General features: G+C 35.3%; 3 protein-coding genes and 1 pseudogene across 5 annotated transcripts in view; 2 read left to right on the forward strand and 2 right to left on the reverse strand.

Annotated features, from left to right (window-relative positions):
• The window catches only part of Eag (ether a go-go), a 102,493-nt gene extending 93,657 nt beyond the window's left edge, over positions 1-8,836 (reverse strand). Inside the window, exon 1 of the mRNA XM_070306072.1 lies at positions 8,752-8,836. The gene's annotated coding sequence lies outside the window, so the exon portion shown is untranslated. The remainder of the gene's footprint in view (positions 1-8,751) is intronic.
• LOC138938944 (uncharacterized) lies at positions 2,814-6,907 on the forward strand (annotated as a pseudogene).
• Positions 6,500-8,837, reverse strand: Grx5 (Glutaredoxin 5). Of its 3 annotated transcripts, none has more exons than XM_070306103.1 (4): positions 8,748-8,837; positions 8,114-8,210; positions 7,522-7,663; positions 6,500-7,236 (listed from the first exon to the last, which is right to left on the reverse strand). In XM_070306103.1, the coding sequence occupies exons 2-4, from the start codon at positions 8,192-8,194 to the stop codon at positions 7,040-7,042; spliced, it is 420 nt and encodes a 139-aa protein (XP_070162204.1). In that variant the 5' UTR covers positions 8,195-8,210; positions 8,748-8,837; the 3' UTR covers positions 6,500-7,039. The 3 variants fall into 3 exon arrangements, with proteins under 3 accessions (XP_070162204.1, XP_070162203.1, XP_070162205.1); XM_070306102.1 differs by having other exon boundaries at positions 8,114-8,408; positions 8,748-8,826; XM_070306104.1 differs by having other exon boundaries at positions 8,752-8,808.
• A 252-nt stretch (positions 8,838-9,089) lies between these two features.
• Positions 9,090-16,402, forward strand: part of LOC138939118 (uncharacterized) — a 151,250-nt gene continuing 143,937 nt past the window's right edge. Inside the window, exon 1 of the mRNA XM_070306687.1 lies at positions 9,090-9,450. The gene's annotated coding sequence lies outside the window, so the exon portion shown is untranslated. The remainder of the gene's footprint in view (positions 9,451-16,402) is intronic.

Genomic DNA, 16,402 nt, shown 5'->3' on the forward strand with positions numbered 1-16,402 from the left:
ATTTGCCATGCTTAATCGTCCAAGTTATTCGCATTAACAACTGTTTTATACGACTACAAATATATTCTGATTATAATATCGAAAGAACAATGTGGATAAAACGAGAAAACGGGATTTTATAAAATGTACAGGTATATAAAGTAGTGAATTCTTTCCATTTCGATTTATATACCGAATGTGATTGATAATGTATTCTCAATCTTTATAAAATTAATACTCCCCATTTTTAATATTTTGATATGATTGATAGAGTTGTGACTGTTATTCCAAGAATATTATACAAATTTCCAAATTCTCAAGAATTCTAATTTTGAAAAATGTTGTTCTTTTTTCAGAAATATCTAGGCACTTGATGCTTTGTCAAATGGTATTATAACTCAAATTAATTCTAATTGTCAAATATAAAAATATTATTATCAATTTTTATACAAAACACGAAGCTGATGCCCTACATCTTTTCGTATCTCTATTTTTTTCATTTAATTTTTTTTTCCAGATTAAAAACTCTAAAACTTTATGTAGTAAGACAACTTTATTAAGTATATATATGAAATATCTTAAAGATCGAATGTAAAATACAGAGGTATATTTTGCTTGAGAGCAAACAAATTATTCCCAATACATTCGATAAGTAGCGTGCATCGTTATTAGGGAGACGTTATTAGGATCGCGATGCATTCGGCATCGTGTATTTATTAGGATAATGGAGGAACTGTGGACCAAATGCCTCGCCACGAGGCAGCGCGAACGAAGGGATGGAACGTGGAATTGCGTTAGACAAAGAGCAAGGGAGATGACGTGCGATGCAAGAAGGAAAACAATAGGAAATTCAAAAGCGCTTCTCATCGTTCGGGTTAATGAAAACGTATTCCGGACGCTTGGCCAACTTTATTGTTTAGTCGCGTAAATTATTTGTCAGTAAAATTTGGACTCGTGCATGGACATATTTATTAACACAAAAGCTAACGCAATATCTATTGTATCAGAGCTAAATATTTGCGAATCCGTTAAAATTTAATGCATATCAGAAGTTATAAATTTTATAAATAAATATCGTGAATTTAAAAAAATACATTGTAAAGATATTATATATCTTGTCAATATATTTGACGAGCACAGATTCTATTTTGTAACATAATTATAAAAAATAAAAAAAAAAATAGCGTGCACGAATGTTAATCTTATCATAAAACGAAGAATTCACGTGTTTTGTTCATGTCTATAAACGCATGTCGGTGCCATTATCTTTTAAAAATACAACAATGAAATAATTTATTGTGAATCGAGTTAAATCTTATTTGTTAAAGTTTTTTTAAATAAAATCTGATAAGCAAGAGTATACACTACATTATTTTTCTTATCGCTAAGAAAATAATAATTTGAAAATCTCGTTTTCTGTAGAATCATAAAAGGGACATTGTTTTAAGTGAAAATATCGCTAATAAAACCGAAAAGAGAAAAGAACATTCAAGAGACAGACAAATGTACAATTCAAGTATACGCTTTGGTATTGAAGGTATCTTTGAGAAAAATTGAGAATATTGTTTTCGAAGTCAACAATATTGTGAACGGATTCAAGGGATAACACAAACAAAAGACAAGTAAAGAATAAAGTTATCGCGATTTTCTCAGAGAAATCAATCGTGCAACGACAATAATTTGAGAAGATCTCTAAATTCTAAAAAGGAAGCTTAATTAGAAAAATAATTAGAGATCTCTATTCTCTACTTTCTAGTAATGTAATGTCAAATCGTGCAACTTATGCAAGATTTGGAGCCTGTATAAATTCAGCTTAGAATTCTAGGAATTGTTAAAAAAAAAAAAATACCAATCTTCGATATTTATACTCGTAACAAAATAATAGAAACATGTCGTGAGTGATGCAAGTCGCATATTTTAGTGTACCTACAATATGGGAAAAAAAATTCACCAAAATTACGCCAATTAAATTTCAACACATACGTACGAGTATTCTTTCCAATATAAAAATATTATCTAATTATATAAATAATAACATAATAATTATGCGCATAACCAATGTATAATGAATATTCATTTTTCCCAGAACCTCGTCCCAAAACACAAAAATAAAAGGCAAAATAACCCATTGGAATCCATGGACACCGTGATAATATCTCCGAAACACGAAAAAGTTCGCGTGCTAGATAAAGAGGCATCGCCAATTCAGGAAGGGAAGGGTTGCGATCGAAGGCGTCAAAGGGAGGGCGCCACCTCGCCGGCAACCCCATTTCCATGACTTCTCTGGCCGCGAATTAATTTCTAGCGATGGCTCTCATGCCAACATTTACTTGTGATATTTTCGAATAAAAATACTAGACAGTACAGATTTTAGTTCAATAACGATTGGCGCCGTGATAATGTCTTATTGATGAAACGCGATGTGTTATTAGGGCATTATAGTTGCTAATTGACATATTTGCTGAAAAATAAGACTATAATCTATAAGTTTCCAATGACAAAATAAATAATTATAATCTCTCGATAATTTTATGATAAAGAATATTAAATAAACATTTCTCATTTTTATTAATGACTTCATAATTATGAATTCTTTGGTATTGCAAAATTTGCTCAATAATTTCAATCATCCTATTCAATCTGTAAAAATTTTCTTACACGATATCTTTTTGTAAATTTTTAATATTTCACTGGATTTAAAGCGAGACACTTGGAATTTGTGGGAAAAAAAAAAAAACTGATATCTCCTTCGAAGTTGTCGGTCCGGTGGCTCAATGTCTAAATGACAAGGTTAAAAGCTTTAAAGTTAGACAGCGGTTATCTTCCGAAGATAGATGCCACCCTTATTGATACCATCCAACATTCACCAACAAACTGTAGATGAAAGTAGTAAAAGGACAAATGGACGATGGAAACTCGAAGAGGGAAATATGGGGCGAGAAACTTTCGTCGATGACAAAGCATTGACATTACGAGTATGTTCGTGGCCAGTGTAATATCAATAATTGGTCCTTGTCATATGACAATCTCTCTCGTTACGCGATTAGACTTTGAGTGATCTATTTATATTTTAGCATCATATCCTTGTGCTACGAGCTCTGCTTTAAATTTATTGTTCACATAAAATTTATGTCACATTATATAAAATAATTAAATTAAGATAAGAAAATAATTTAAAATAATAAAAAAAAGGAAGAATTAAATTTATCGAGTATTAAATTTTATTACTGTATCGCTTTTCTATGATGTAAGAGAAAAACTTTAAATATTAGGCAACTTTCAAAAGGGAAAAGTACCGTAAGATCCCGTCTCTTTGATCATTTATTGTAATTTTTGTTGCTTGAATATCTCTCTCAAAGACAAGATTATGAAGGAACTGTCAAAGTTTCTAATACCTTCCTATAGCAATAAAAGAATCCAACAGTGGCGTAATTTGCCTTTTTAACAACATAAGAAAATTAAATATACAGCTTTTTCAACTATCAAAGTAATATTCAAGTTTCAAAAGAAATCGAATTCTTCATTGCTCTCGTACTTACATACACACACGATGTAGTACATGCTGTCACTGATAAAGACGATTTAATCTCGTTTAATCACTGTCTACATATAGAAGAACATTTGAAAAAAATATGTCAACGAGATAAGCCATCGTTCATCCTGCACGTATACATAATCACACGCAGAAATTCCCCATAGGCCGCGCATCACGCACATATATACTAACTCTGGGAAACTTTCGCCTCCTCCAAAAGGCTCATTTGAAATGCAAATGCCGCGTTTTCGTCGACCCCAGCGCGACGATGTAGACAGCAATATATATTGCTAGCTACTTGGCCCGCGCGATTATCATATTGCTTTGCTAAGTCGAATTTTCGAAAAACTTTTACATGTATTTCGAGGATTCTTTAAATATATATTTTATTGAAAATGGTGTGTCAAACACACGCACACGCGTTAAATTGATCGTTGCGCGACAAGGGATCATTGCGTATGCTTCTTACGTAAAGTAATTTATAATGTATATGTCACGTGTGTATTTATAACGTTATAAAATTATATTACGCTTAATTGACATCCTTTTTTTTTTACATGCACATATTGGATTATAAGCGAGAAATTCATATAATCTTATCATTCGAGTTATTACTGATAAAATTATAAAAAGAAATTTTTTTTCGTCGAATCTTCGCAGCGTCACGTGACACACAGAGCAATCATGACACACACCGCACATATTAAAATGTATTCAGTTAATTCTTTATCTCTATTCTAATAGAGAGAGAAAGAGGGAACAATTTGTCTCTTTTGAAATTTAAAATTTACGTCGCATATTTTCATGATCATTCTACTTCGATGTCGTTAATGTAACGAAGCGCTATTCATAAACACGTCATTTTATGTAATGACAAAAGAATATTTAAAATACGCGATATTTTTATATCAATACAAAGACTATTTTTACGAGCATTAATTTCTTCAAAACATCCTTTGTGTCACTTCGTCTCCTTGAAAATTTATCTTTCCACATAATATACATACTTAATATAATAATATATATTTCTTGCATACAATTACGAGACAGCTGGCATGATGTTGACGCATTGCATTAATATGAATATACCTTCTTACAAGAGAGAACAACAAAGCCGTTCTTCGTCGAAAAACAAATTTCGCTCTAGAAATATTATTCTACAAATGCAGCAACAAAACAGGCTGTAGCTACCGTATCGCGCCGCGCAAACAAATAAAATTGCATCTGTTGAGTTATATGCATATTCCGCATGATACGCAGCGTATCTTTACGAGGGTGCATCTCATGTTGCACACGCAGAGTCGATTATCTGACATTTGATGATATTCTATGTATCATACGTCAGTCAGTCAACTATTAACATAGGTATAATTTAATATTTGAAATATCGATCGGACCGAAAGAAAAGGAGAACCGATTCCGAGACGCCATGGCGAAGGTCGAAGCTGCATAGCGTGGCTGAGCAAAGGAAATCAAGGGTGGCAGATCCGCGGGAGGGATGCAAGGGGTAAAGCCGCACGCGATTCGGCGATTTGCACATTTGCACGTTCGTTCGACGGAAATAAATTTACCTTTGTCTTGCCTCGCAAAGTTTGACCCACATAATGTAAATAAACATCAATTTTCAGTAATGTGTGTATCAGAACACAATTTCTTTTATCTCGACCGAATTCATATCATTCATCATGCAGCAAGAAGCTAGAATCTATCTCATTCAGATTCCTGCCCAATGACATTTGTCGCAGACGCTCGATGGTCGATGGGCTGGCAAAAATAATTTCTATTTTTAAACAATTTTTATTTTAATCTGTCTTCTTCACATATTCATACACACACATCAGTCTTTCAATATTATACATCAGTTATAATAATATATTGCGACTAACAGAAATTAGCCATTTTTGCAAACTTCTTTTCAACTTGCAAACTTCTTTCCTCGACAATTCTATGCAATTATTCAAACATTTTCAATATCCTTATCTTTTTCGCGCAAAATTATTTTCTCTTGCTGTTTCTATTTATCAAGTAGCTTACACTTCCGGCCAAATACGCTGATGTCAACAAGTATAGAGAACAATTCGAAGATAAAATTACCTATCGTTATCGTAAACAACGGCAATGGCACTGCCTCGATCGCGAAAACTCGATCAAATTCGACGATATTCATACGCGAGGACATCGAGGAATTTTCAGTTAGTCAGAAAATCAACGTCGATTATGAAGATATGGTACTCATGCCTTATTCCAGTGGTACGACTGGTCTATCAAAAAGTGTTGAGACAAGCCATAGACATAGCGCGCAAACTCTGATAGCGTTAAATATTTGAATTAAATTGTAAGAAACGCATAAATATATATGAAAATAACGGAACATTAAAAAATTTTTCTGTAACTGTATTATTATATGATCCTGTAAATGCGAACGTACATCAATATTGTAGGAATATTATGGCAAATATTCTTCAAGGTTCGTTTCCGACAATCTTCCCCGGAATGGAAGCGACTGAACATCATCAGGATATTGTACCGGTAATATTACCAATGTATCACGCTTAAGGATTAACAGTTATATATTGCTATTTGCGGTATGTATTAATACGCATCACACAATTTATTCATTCACATAATAGTAGCGTATTAACGCCCAAATATATTGATTGATATTTGTTCAGTTTAAATGTGATTCTTTGGTTTTAACTTTTCCCGATTGTGTTTTCTTAAAGTATCAATTTTTCTTTTTTACGACAGCACTTGGAAAAATAGAATTTATTATAATATCATGTAACAATGTATAGGATAGGTGCTAAGCTCGTATGCATATCGCCATTTTCCGTGAATAAACTCATAAAACTGCTGGAAGATCATCAATGCACGGTACTACATATAGTATTACCGATTGTACAGATGATGTCGTATGATGAACGTCATACAATCAAGAACTGCGCCCCTCGGAGAAGAATCTATCGCCAAGTTTCAAAGTCGCGTGAGTAATAGTGTGACTTTCGTTCAAGAGTAAAGAATCACAGTTATAAAAGAATACGTCTGTACAACAATAATAAAATTTGTAAATTGCGTGTAGATACGGCGCGTCAGAATTATCGCCGCTCGCTACGGCTAGTGTAGACGCACCACCGGCATCATGCGGTTATTTGATTTGCGAAATTCCAAAAGTCTTTGTGGTTCCTAAGACGGGAATAAAAATTTGCGAAAACGAAATCGAAGAATACGTAGCTAGACATGTAGCCAAATTTAAGCAGTTGGAATATGTACAAGTCATAAAAAGTATACCAAAAACTGCATCTGAAAAGATTCTTCGAAGAGAGCATGAAAAGTTGTAACACATTCTTCAAATATCAAATTTCATATTCAAATTAATACCAAGGAATTTATCGATAAACGCTTCATAAACATCGATCCATATATATATTTACATTAAGATTAACATTAACAAAGACATGTTTATTATAATAAAAACTGGCCAAGTAAAAGATTCAGTCATTTATTTACATACTAATTAAGTTAAACTTATTCTTTAGATTTATTCATCCCACCTTGAGTCGATTCTTCATTTTCCAAAAGAGCGCTTGTAATACCAGCTTTCTTTAATTCCTCAATAAGCTCACCATTCTTGTGCATTTCTAACAGTATATCACAGCCACCCACAAAGTCACCATTTATATATACCTGAGGTATCGTGGGCCAATTGGAAAAGTCTTTTATACCTAAATAAGTAATATCGATAGACATTTAAAAGTAATATTAGTAATAATACTAATAATGTTTAAAAAAAAGTGTGTTTCATTTATGTATAAATATTTATAAAGATTTATAAGAATTATACAAATTTTTAATATTTTTAATTACACTAATTATTTTTTAAAAATGTCTTTTTACAACGTATTTTTCTTAATAACAAAAAACTGTATACATTCTTCTTCTAAAACATTATTGTATGAATGTGAAAAAATATATGCTCGATATAATACTAAATATTTGTAACAATTTACTTTGTCTGAGCTCTTCATTTTTAAGAACATCGTGAGCATCATAAGTAACACCATGCATTCGTAATATTTGAACCACAGCGTTGCTAAATCCACATCTTGGTTCTTCTGGTACACCTTTCATAAAGACGACCACTTTATTTTTCTGCAAGAAATAATCTGCGTGTAGTAACAAATGTCGCACGTAAGTAATATTAAGGCTCGATTGCGCTAATGTCATTTTGGCTTTAGGCGAGACTTAAAACTTTTGGCTTTTGGTAATAATAAATGTTATTTGGCTTTTGGCTTTAGACTATAAGTTAATCAATGATTAAAGAGTTAATCGACGATGAAATCATAATCTAAAGCCTAAAGCCAAAAGTTTCAGTTTCGCTCGAAGCCAAAATAACATTGATGCAACTTGGCATAAGTTTATCAACCAAGATAGAGTCCCTTTCGACAATGATCTCGTTTAATGCTTTACTGTAGTACTTAAACTATACAAAATTTTTATATAGAAATATAAACTTACTCCCGCATGAAATATCATACATTTCACAAACCAGAAATATCTTACATAATGAATGGGGAAAAAATACGTATCAATCGCACTTACTTTAACGAGATTGCCGATGTCATTGAGCTTCGTGCTAAAATTTCTAACGACGAGTGAACATCTCGCTCCAAAACGAAACATGTTTTAATTTATATCACTAGAAAACACACTTTATCGATCAACTCAAAGTTTTTCATTTACGCAGCCTAAACAGGTTATGTGCGTACTGTCAGCCAGCTGTCTCGTGTCTCGTATATTTACACGCGATTCTAAAGCGATGATTGGCGCCATCGTGCGGTGTAACCATAAAGTTCGTAGCCGAATTTTTCCGCGGATTTGAAAAAAGAAAACGTTTCTACGAAATATGTATATGTATATGTATGTGACATTGAAAAACATATTTTTATCATTTTTCTTTGGCGAAAAAAAGGAATGTGATAAAATGACATACATACATATTTATTAAAAATAAATATTATATTAAATTTAAGTCGCTCTGCCAGCGACAGGATGTTAAAATGACCACAAAAATATAAATTCCATTATATTCAACTCGCAGGTAGAATCAATAATTTATAGAATAAGAAGCAATTTATGGGATTATGATGTATCGTCATAAATAAAATATGTGAACACAATTTGCGAAAGAAAATGCTGACTGCTATTATTATATCATAAATGAGTTATTGCTCACCAACCGTTGCACTGCGCTTCAGAAACAGCACTCGCGATGACAAAGGAAACGCGACTAATATTAACGCGATAAATACGAGTTATAATTTCGTTTTATGTACGACAAATAATCGAGACAGAAAAGAGACGCACACGTCACTCCACTCCCGCGGATGCTGGTCGAGTGATCGCTTCGAAATATATATCTGGTATTCTCACGCCATCGAGTCAGCCAATCACGGTCGGTTTACGATTACGCGTAACGCTCGACCAATCGCGGCGCACGTTTTATAATCTTATAATTCAAACTCAACGAACTCCAAGCTCTCAGTCAGTAAATTACGTGCTGTACCCGTCCACGGGTCCGCGATCGCGACGATTGTTAAGGATTAAGTGAATTTGGCAAGTTATTCGCCGCTTTTTTCTCCGATTATACAGCGTTACTCGCGATGTTGATCAGGAAGAAAAAGAGGGAATCGGGAGGGAATTAAGTTCTCGAACGATCGATTCTCGCTCCGGAATGCAATCCGGATTACGCGACGCGCGAGTGCCAGAGGTGTCGGTTTTGTATAAACGATAAGCGCCTTAATTAGTGCACAGGATTATCACAGGGGAGAATTTCTTGGCTCGACCCATTATATCGATTGGATTTAGGCAGTATCCGGAATAACGGGAATAGCTGACGATGAGGTACCCACCTCCCCACCCCTCGTGATCATCGACCGGTGAGTGCATTATTTGTTTACTACGTTCGCATTATCAATTGTTTCATCCGCTTACTATGATTTAATCACGCTTTGCCTATCGTTTTCGATATCTCCGTCTTCGTATTTCCTTGGAAATGTACGTGATATACCGAGTAAAAATTGTGTAAGAGTGAGAGAGAGAGAGAGAGAGAGAGAGAGAGGGGGAAGGAAAGAAAAATGACAAAGTTCGCGACACGGTCGGTAATCGTTGAGTTATCTCTCGGTGACGTTTAGTTCGAGTACTCGACGCACGTGTCAGATGTCGCTGACGTGCAAATCTGCTGTCAACGACTTGTTCACGATTCCCGCGACGCGCATCTTACTCACGTCATCATATCGCACGTGTATATTTACGGCGAATTGTCGATGTGTCGGCGATTGTAACTACAGTATCGTGAAACTATACGACGGATTAGGATTAGGGGATTAGACGAATAAGAGCAAGTCATTCGTAGAAGTCGTTTACTCGGATAATAAAGATGACGCGTGCGCGAAAAGCGACGTTTCGTCGAAACGTTCGCTTCTCCCCGAATTTGACCTCCATCCAGATGACCTTTGGTACATATCGTACGCGTTCACGAAAAATGCGTCGTTGCGGAGATACGACTTGCGTATATATACGAGTCGGAATCGCGATACACGAGACGAGACGACGTTTTACAATACTTAGAAAAGACGTTAAAATTAATTATTCAAAATATAAATATGTGTATCATATTTTAAAATAATATAATATAAAATAATATTTATACAATATATAATAATAAATATTCTAAATTGCTCTAGATAAATACTGAAAAATTTCTACACTATTTCCTTCGATCTATGGTGAATCCAAGTAATTCGATATTGGGTCAATACTAGTTTAGTCAAGCAGTTAGGAACTGGTTACATATTAGTTCCATCAAATTAACGGAAAATGTTTCCTCTTGCCGCGTGGTCTCCCACGTCTCTCGTGACGTCGTGAATATATAATCTACGAGCTCGAAAAGAAAGAGAATGTTATCTTATCTATATCTTTATATTTAGCAGCGTTAACCTTTAGAGACACAATACGAATCAAAGATCTCAACCCATATCTGTTGGCAAAATATTTATCTTTCTTTCTTGAAGGTAGAAATATGTGACAGTTTACTCTCTATGCGGGGATGACGTCAGATTTATTTATTCTTCATCGAAAAAAAACATCTCATCCTTTGTCTAAATTTAAATGAATTTTGTTCGAATAAAATCGATTTTGATATACGAGAGATTCAAAAAAATAATCGAAATATTTAACGCGAAAAATTAAACACAAATATCATTTATTTAAAGGGACGGCACTTTCCCTAGGTACATTGAACACTAAAGTAATCGAAAAATGAATAAAATTCATAATAAGAATTATTGAGCAAACGATATACTCTGTTCGTGTATATACATATTACGTACGCATTTAATAAAGGCGGCGCCGGATCGATTCGACGCCGGCAGCATCCGCGCCATGTACCAACTTTAGGTTTTACGGAATACATTTCGGCTCGTAAAATTTCGGTCGCCGACTGATTTTGGACGCGTAGCAGGCATCATAAAACGCCGTCATACGAGTCGTAAAACGCTTCGCGCCGCCCGACTGTTGCGGCGTGGCACGTGCTGTCAATCGCTGACGCTTATGACGTCAGATCGGAAAATCCTGCAAGAAATGCCCCGTGTTAGTCGCAGGATAAATTATTAGCGTTAAATCGCAATTAAATTCCTTCCTAAGCTCTCCATTTTTTATATTCGCAAAATTCACATCGTAAATATATATATATATATATTTGACGTCATGTCGGAAACGTCGAAGCATCTCGATGACGTTATCGAGATGCATACCTGGAACGCGGCGCGCGTGCGACGATGACGCAATATCGAAAAGTCGTTAATCTGGGAAAAGTCGCGTGGGCGCCGCTCGCGCCACGTGCTCGCTTCGTGACGTCACGGGGTAAAATCATGATCACCATGGCGACTTTTGGTCGGTCTCTCCTCGTCCCTTCGGATCTCGCCCACGAGATTTAAACTTCCGCTGACGGTGCGAACGTCACGGCCCTGTTTGACGGGTAAAGGTGGGTAGATGGCTGTGTTGCGATAGGTCCAGGATAAAAGTCCGAAAATAGCAACAGGTATATACGTCACAAAATGGAAAACAGCGAATGCGCAAGATGCTTTTATATATATATATATAAATACAGCATCATATCCGCAGGATAATTTATATGTAACTCGAAGAGTCCTGAAGAGACACGATATTTATTTCAAATAACACGCAGCAGAATACTATTCACGATGTAGTGAGTAGAATATTGTTCACAATATTCTATAATTTTCACGCAATATATAATATGCTTCAAAAAATTTACGCATCTTTATTAATTATAAATTTATTATAAATTATATTGTAAATTTATTATAATTATAATTTATAGTTAGTTTATAAAATAATTTTTCAAAATAAAAATTTGCCAAAATATTCGTATGCAAAATTAATTGCGTTATGTAAGAACTTGAATTTAATTAGTATTCAATAATCATTTAATTGCGGATGATATTTAAATCATGCCTCTTTTTCTCTTATACAATATTGATTTGCGAAAGATTGGAAACGCGCAGAAATTAAATATCTTAGATTTTACCTTTTTAAAATGTCGATCGATAAACTTTAATCTACGTAGCATTGCCACACACACACACACACACACACACACTCATACATACACGCAGCTTCCTGGTCCGTTCGGTTACTTTTCTCTTCAACTTAACCCACGATGCCAGAAAAAGGTCGACTACTATTAAGTGGGAAAGAGCCGAGGAACTTGCGAAGGCTAACCGTTTTAAAGGGAGAATAAAGGGACGAGAACCGGAAAGGAATATTACCGACATTATGATGTTGAAGCGACAATTGTTGCGATAGTTTACGGTAAACGCTTTAATACGATTGTACCGTGACGTGGAGTATTATGTTGTCACAATGTCGTGCTTCGCATTTCTACGTAAAGTTATGCTTTACATCCGTGGGACAGCGAGGGAAACACAGAGTCGACCCTCTCTCTCTCTCTCTCTCTCTCTCCCTCTTTTTTATATTTTTGAAATCTGAGATATAAATCACACTAAAGTAAAATTATCGTTTTATATAACGTACGAAAAGAAAAAAGATAATTGTAAAAAAATAAAATAAAAATTCGAATAAGTAAAATAAACGCGAAGAAGATTCGCGCATCTGTTATCCTGTGACTCGAATTTGTATTCTATATCGCTTATCGCATTGTACACTGAGAGACCGACCCATTTTGTCGAATGAAATAAAATTTGTTCGAATCAAATAAATCTCTTGTTTGGAAAACGGGCAAACAAATCCTTTAATTTAATACAACAAAAACATTTTAGATGGAAAATTTTTATAATACTAACGCACAAATTTGGTTCGGCGAACAAAATTATTAATCGTGTAGAATCAAATTTTTGGTTCTTTTTTTATTTTAATTATCTTCGCCGAATCACATTTGTGTGTTAGTATTACGAAATTTTCCAATCGCAGTTACATTTGCTTTTGTCACATCGACCAAAGTTTATCCATATTCAACAAGAAATTTACTCGATAGTTGTCTCTTGTGATACGATGAGAAAAAGATATACAGATTATATTCTCCATCTTTTCAATTCTCTCGTCGTTAACGAGAGACTAATCAGTATTTCCCGGACAGATGAATCCGCCATGATCGAAGATGCACTGCATACTGCACATCACGCTACACCGTATAACAATTGACCGCGCACTGACGCACGAATGCGCAAAATAGCTTATGATATTCAACTAAACGATTTAGTTGAAGTAACAAATACAATTATTTAGAACCCGATGAGATGGATGAGTTTGTTATCGCAACAATAAAATTTTATTCAGATAAACAACCATGCATGCGAAAGAAAATAGTTTCGTTAGTGTAACATTTAACTTGTTTCCGGTAACATAATTTTATACGTGACTTAACGGAACTTAACGTTTTGTTTAATGTAGCACATTTCCGTACGCTGAATATTTCCACGTAATGAATTTTCCTCGTTAAGTACCAGAGAAATTTCGCCAGGTATATCCGTATAGGAGGTATCGGTTCGAATACGGTATTCGCGCGCAACGTGATAATTTCAGAAGTGGGACGAAGCATTCTCACAATTTTGCGGGAAGGTGACATCTTGACAGCGTTGTGAAATACGTACTACCAGCAAATAAATAATGCTAATGTTTTGCAACACGTGCGGTGTCAAAGTGTCAAAGATATCACATTGAAAGTTTCGATCAATAATTTCGTACATTGCATTTCAAAGCGGGAAAAAAAAAACTGAAATACACATAAATTTTTTTTTTTTTTTTTTTTTTTTTTTTACAATAAAATATATAAATATATTTTTTTCGAGTTATTGATAATCAGTTGGAATCACTACTAGATTAGCCTCCGGAATATGAATAGAGAAAGCTAAGAAACATTTCCGAATATAATACGAATTTTTACCGTTATACGACACACACGCGCCGCAGGCAGCCTTTGTGTTTTCGTGTTAAAATACGCTCGGGATAATCAAGTTTGCGTAACATTTGTTACCTCTCCTCTGTATAAACCAAATACGATGCTGCAAACGGTAAGTCGAGTAGCAAAAAATATTCCAGAATGATACGATGTGTGTGTGTGTATGTGTGTAAGCAATGCTCATACGTATGTAATTATTAGTTTAATATGACGCCGAGGCTTTTTTCCTGTACGGCAAAAGAGTGGTCCTCCGCGAAGAATTTAACATTTAAAAACCTCTTTTATCCGATTGCACATTCTGTTGTAATAACCGTTTAATCAAGAATTTAGATTAGCAACTCCCCCTTTTCGGGATTTTTATTTTTATTTTTTTATGAAGAATGTATGCTCGAGTTTTTTCGAAACTCCTAGAAATTCGTAACAAATTTAACACTCAAGAACTCTTTATTAATTGCGCATGCTATTGTAATAATCGTCTAAAGGATTTAAATCATCTAAAGGACTTTTAAATCAACGCTCGTTCTTTTCGATTATTATTATTATTATTGTTGTTATTATTATTGAGAACATACGTTCAGGTCTTCCGAAGCTCTTACAAATTCGTGGGGCCCCGCGGGGCCCAGATGCACCTCGACGTCGCGGATATCGTCGCGTGGCACGTCGCGCGTCACGTGGCGAGCAACTGTCACATGTACGTACGATGACGTCACGTTTCCCGTCAAACGAAAGGAGAAGCGTGCACGCCGCACGCTCGTGCATCGTCACGCCGCCTCCCTCCTCCTCCCCCCTCCCCTCATCCTCGGCGCTTTTGTCCCCCTCCCGCCGTTCTCGCCGATCCTTCCCTCGTCGCGTGTTCCCTTCGTCGACACCATCGCCGAACAACTCTGTCTGCCCGCCCAGCATTTACGAGCGAGATGAGTTGGTGATTTTACAGGACTACGAGCGCGATACTCGAGTAATCGTATAGCGAACGCAGCACCGTGCACGCCTCAATCGATACTACTCGATATCTATGTACCTATCTACCCTTCTGTCACTGTATCCCGCGGCTAATCGAATGATATCGACGCGGTAACGGGATTCCGACGTAATTTGGATCTCGTCCAGCGTACGTGGAATGTTAATATAACCGTAGACCGCCAAGATTCGACTGACGTCGAATATTTCTAGCCGATTTGAAGGATGTTCTGGCGGCACAATAGTAGGAAAAAATTGTCAAAATAAAAAAAAATATATATATATCTTACGTTTATATGGTTTGAAAAATTAAATAAATAAGTCTGGATTAAAGAATTAAAGTATCACAAGAGATAATATGGTTTTTAATGTCTCTTTGTAAAAGAAGATAGTTGTAATTAATATTTTTCCTAATTTATAAAAATTTTTGATCATGAATAATTAAAAAATGAATAATTTGCAGAAAGGGAGAAAAGGAAAGATAATATTTTTCTACAATTTTCAGTAAATGACTTTTAAACGAGTAAGCGAAAATGTAAATCAAGTTTTGCACAAATATTTATTAGAGTTTTTCTTAATATATATAAAAAATTTTGCAATGTTTTCTCCTTGTCAAATTTGTCAATAACTGATACAATACGCGATTTCCCATAAGAATCGATGGTAACGTTAAACATAAATAATTTCCAAACCGTTAAGAGAAATTGTGCTCAGGTTTTGTACAGATGCTTAGAAGAATTAATGGAACAATCTATATACAAAATTTTCATACTTTTGTCAATGTTTCGACATGTGACAGATACATCCTTAAATCCGTTGTTTTAAAATAATTAAACGAAAGCTTTTGCTTCACGTGTGCATTGGATTAAGAGAAATCGTACTTTATAAAGTATCTCATATTATCAACTCATATAGTCGACATTCGCGCGATGTCGATAGCGCAAGTATGGTTCCCCGATCCTAGAATAATGCGACGATGAACGAGTTTTATTTACGAACGATAAAGTAAAATGATTTTGACAGCGACGGGCTGAAGAGAGCGCGATAGTTTAGCTAGGCCTGCGTCTCGATTATGTATGCGGGGCGTCGTGGGTGGGGGAGATTGTCGGCACTGCCGAGCATCTGGAATGGAGTGCGCGCGCTTCGTGAGGGAGGAGAAGGGGATGACAGGAAAGAGGTTGCGCACAGCTGGAAAGACAGAGACGCAAACGCAACAAGAGAGAGAGAGAGAGAGAGAGAGAGAGAGAGAGAGAGAGAGAGACGGAGGGAAACCTTACCGCTGATTCTCGAGGCTGATCAAAGTGGGGAAGGACAAACTCGCCACCGTGTATATTATGAAATGCTGAAAATATAAAGACACACTTTTTACGTTACTCTTACTCTGGCCAGTAAGAGGGAAGAGGGGGAGGGGAAAAAAATTCATATCGATCAAA

Source organism: Polyergus mexicanus, unplaced genomic scaffold (genome assembly GCF_030449975.1).
Source record: "Polyergus mexicanus isolate NDT 795.1 unplaced genomic scaffold, iyPolMexi1.0 SCAF_13, whole genome shotgun sequence".
Lineage (NCBI taxonomy): Eukaryota > Metazoa > Arthropoda > Insecta > Hymenoptera > Formicidae > Polyergus > Polyergus mexicanus.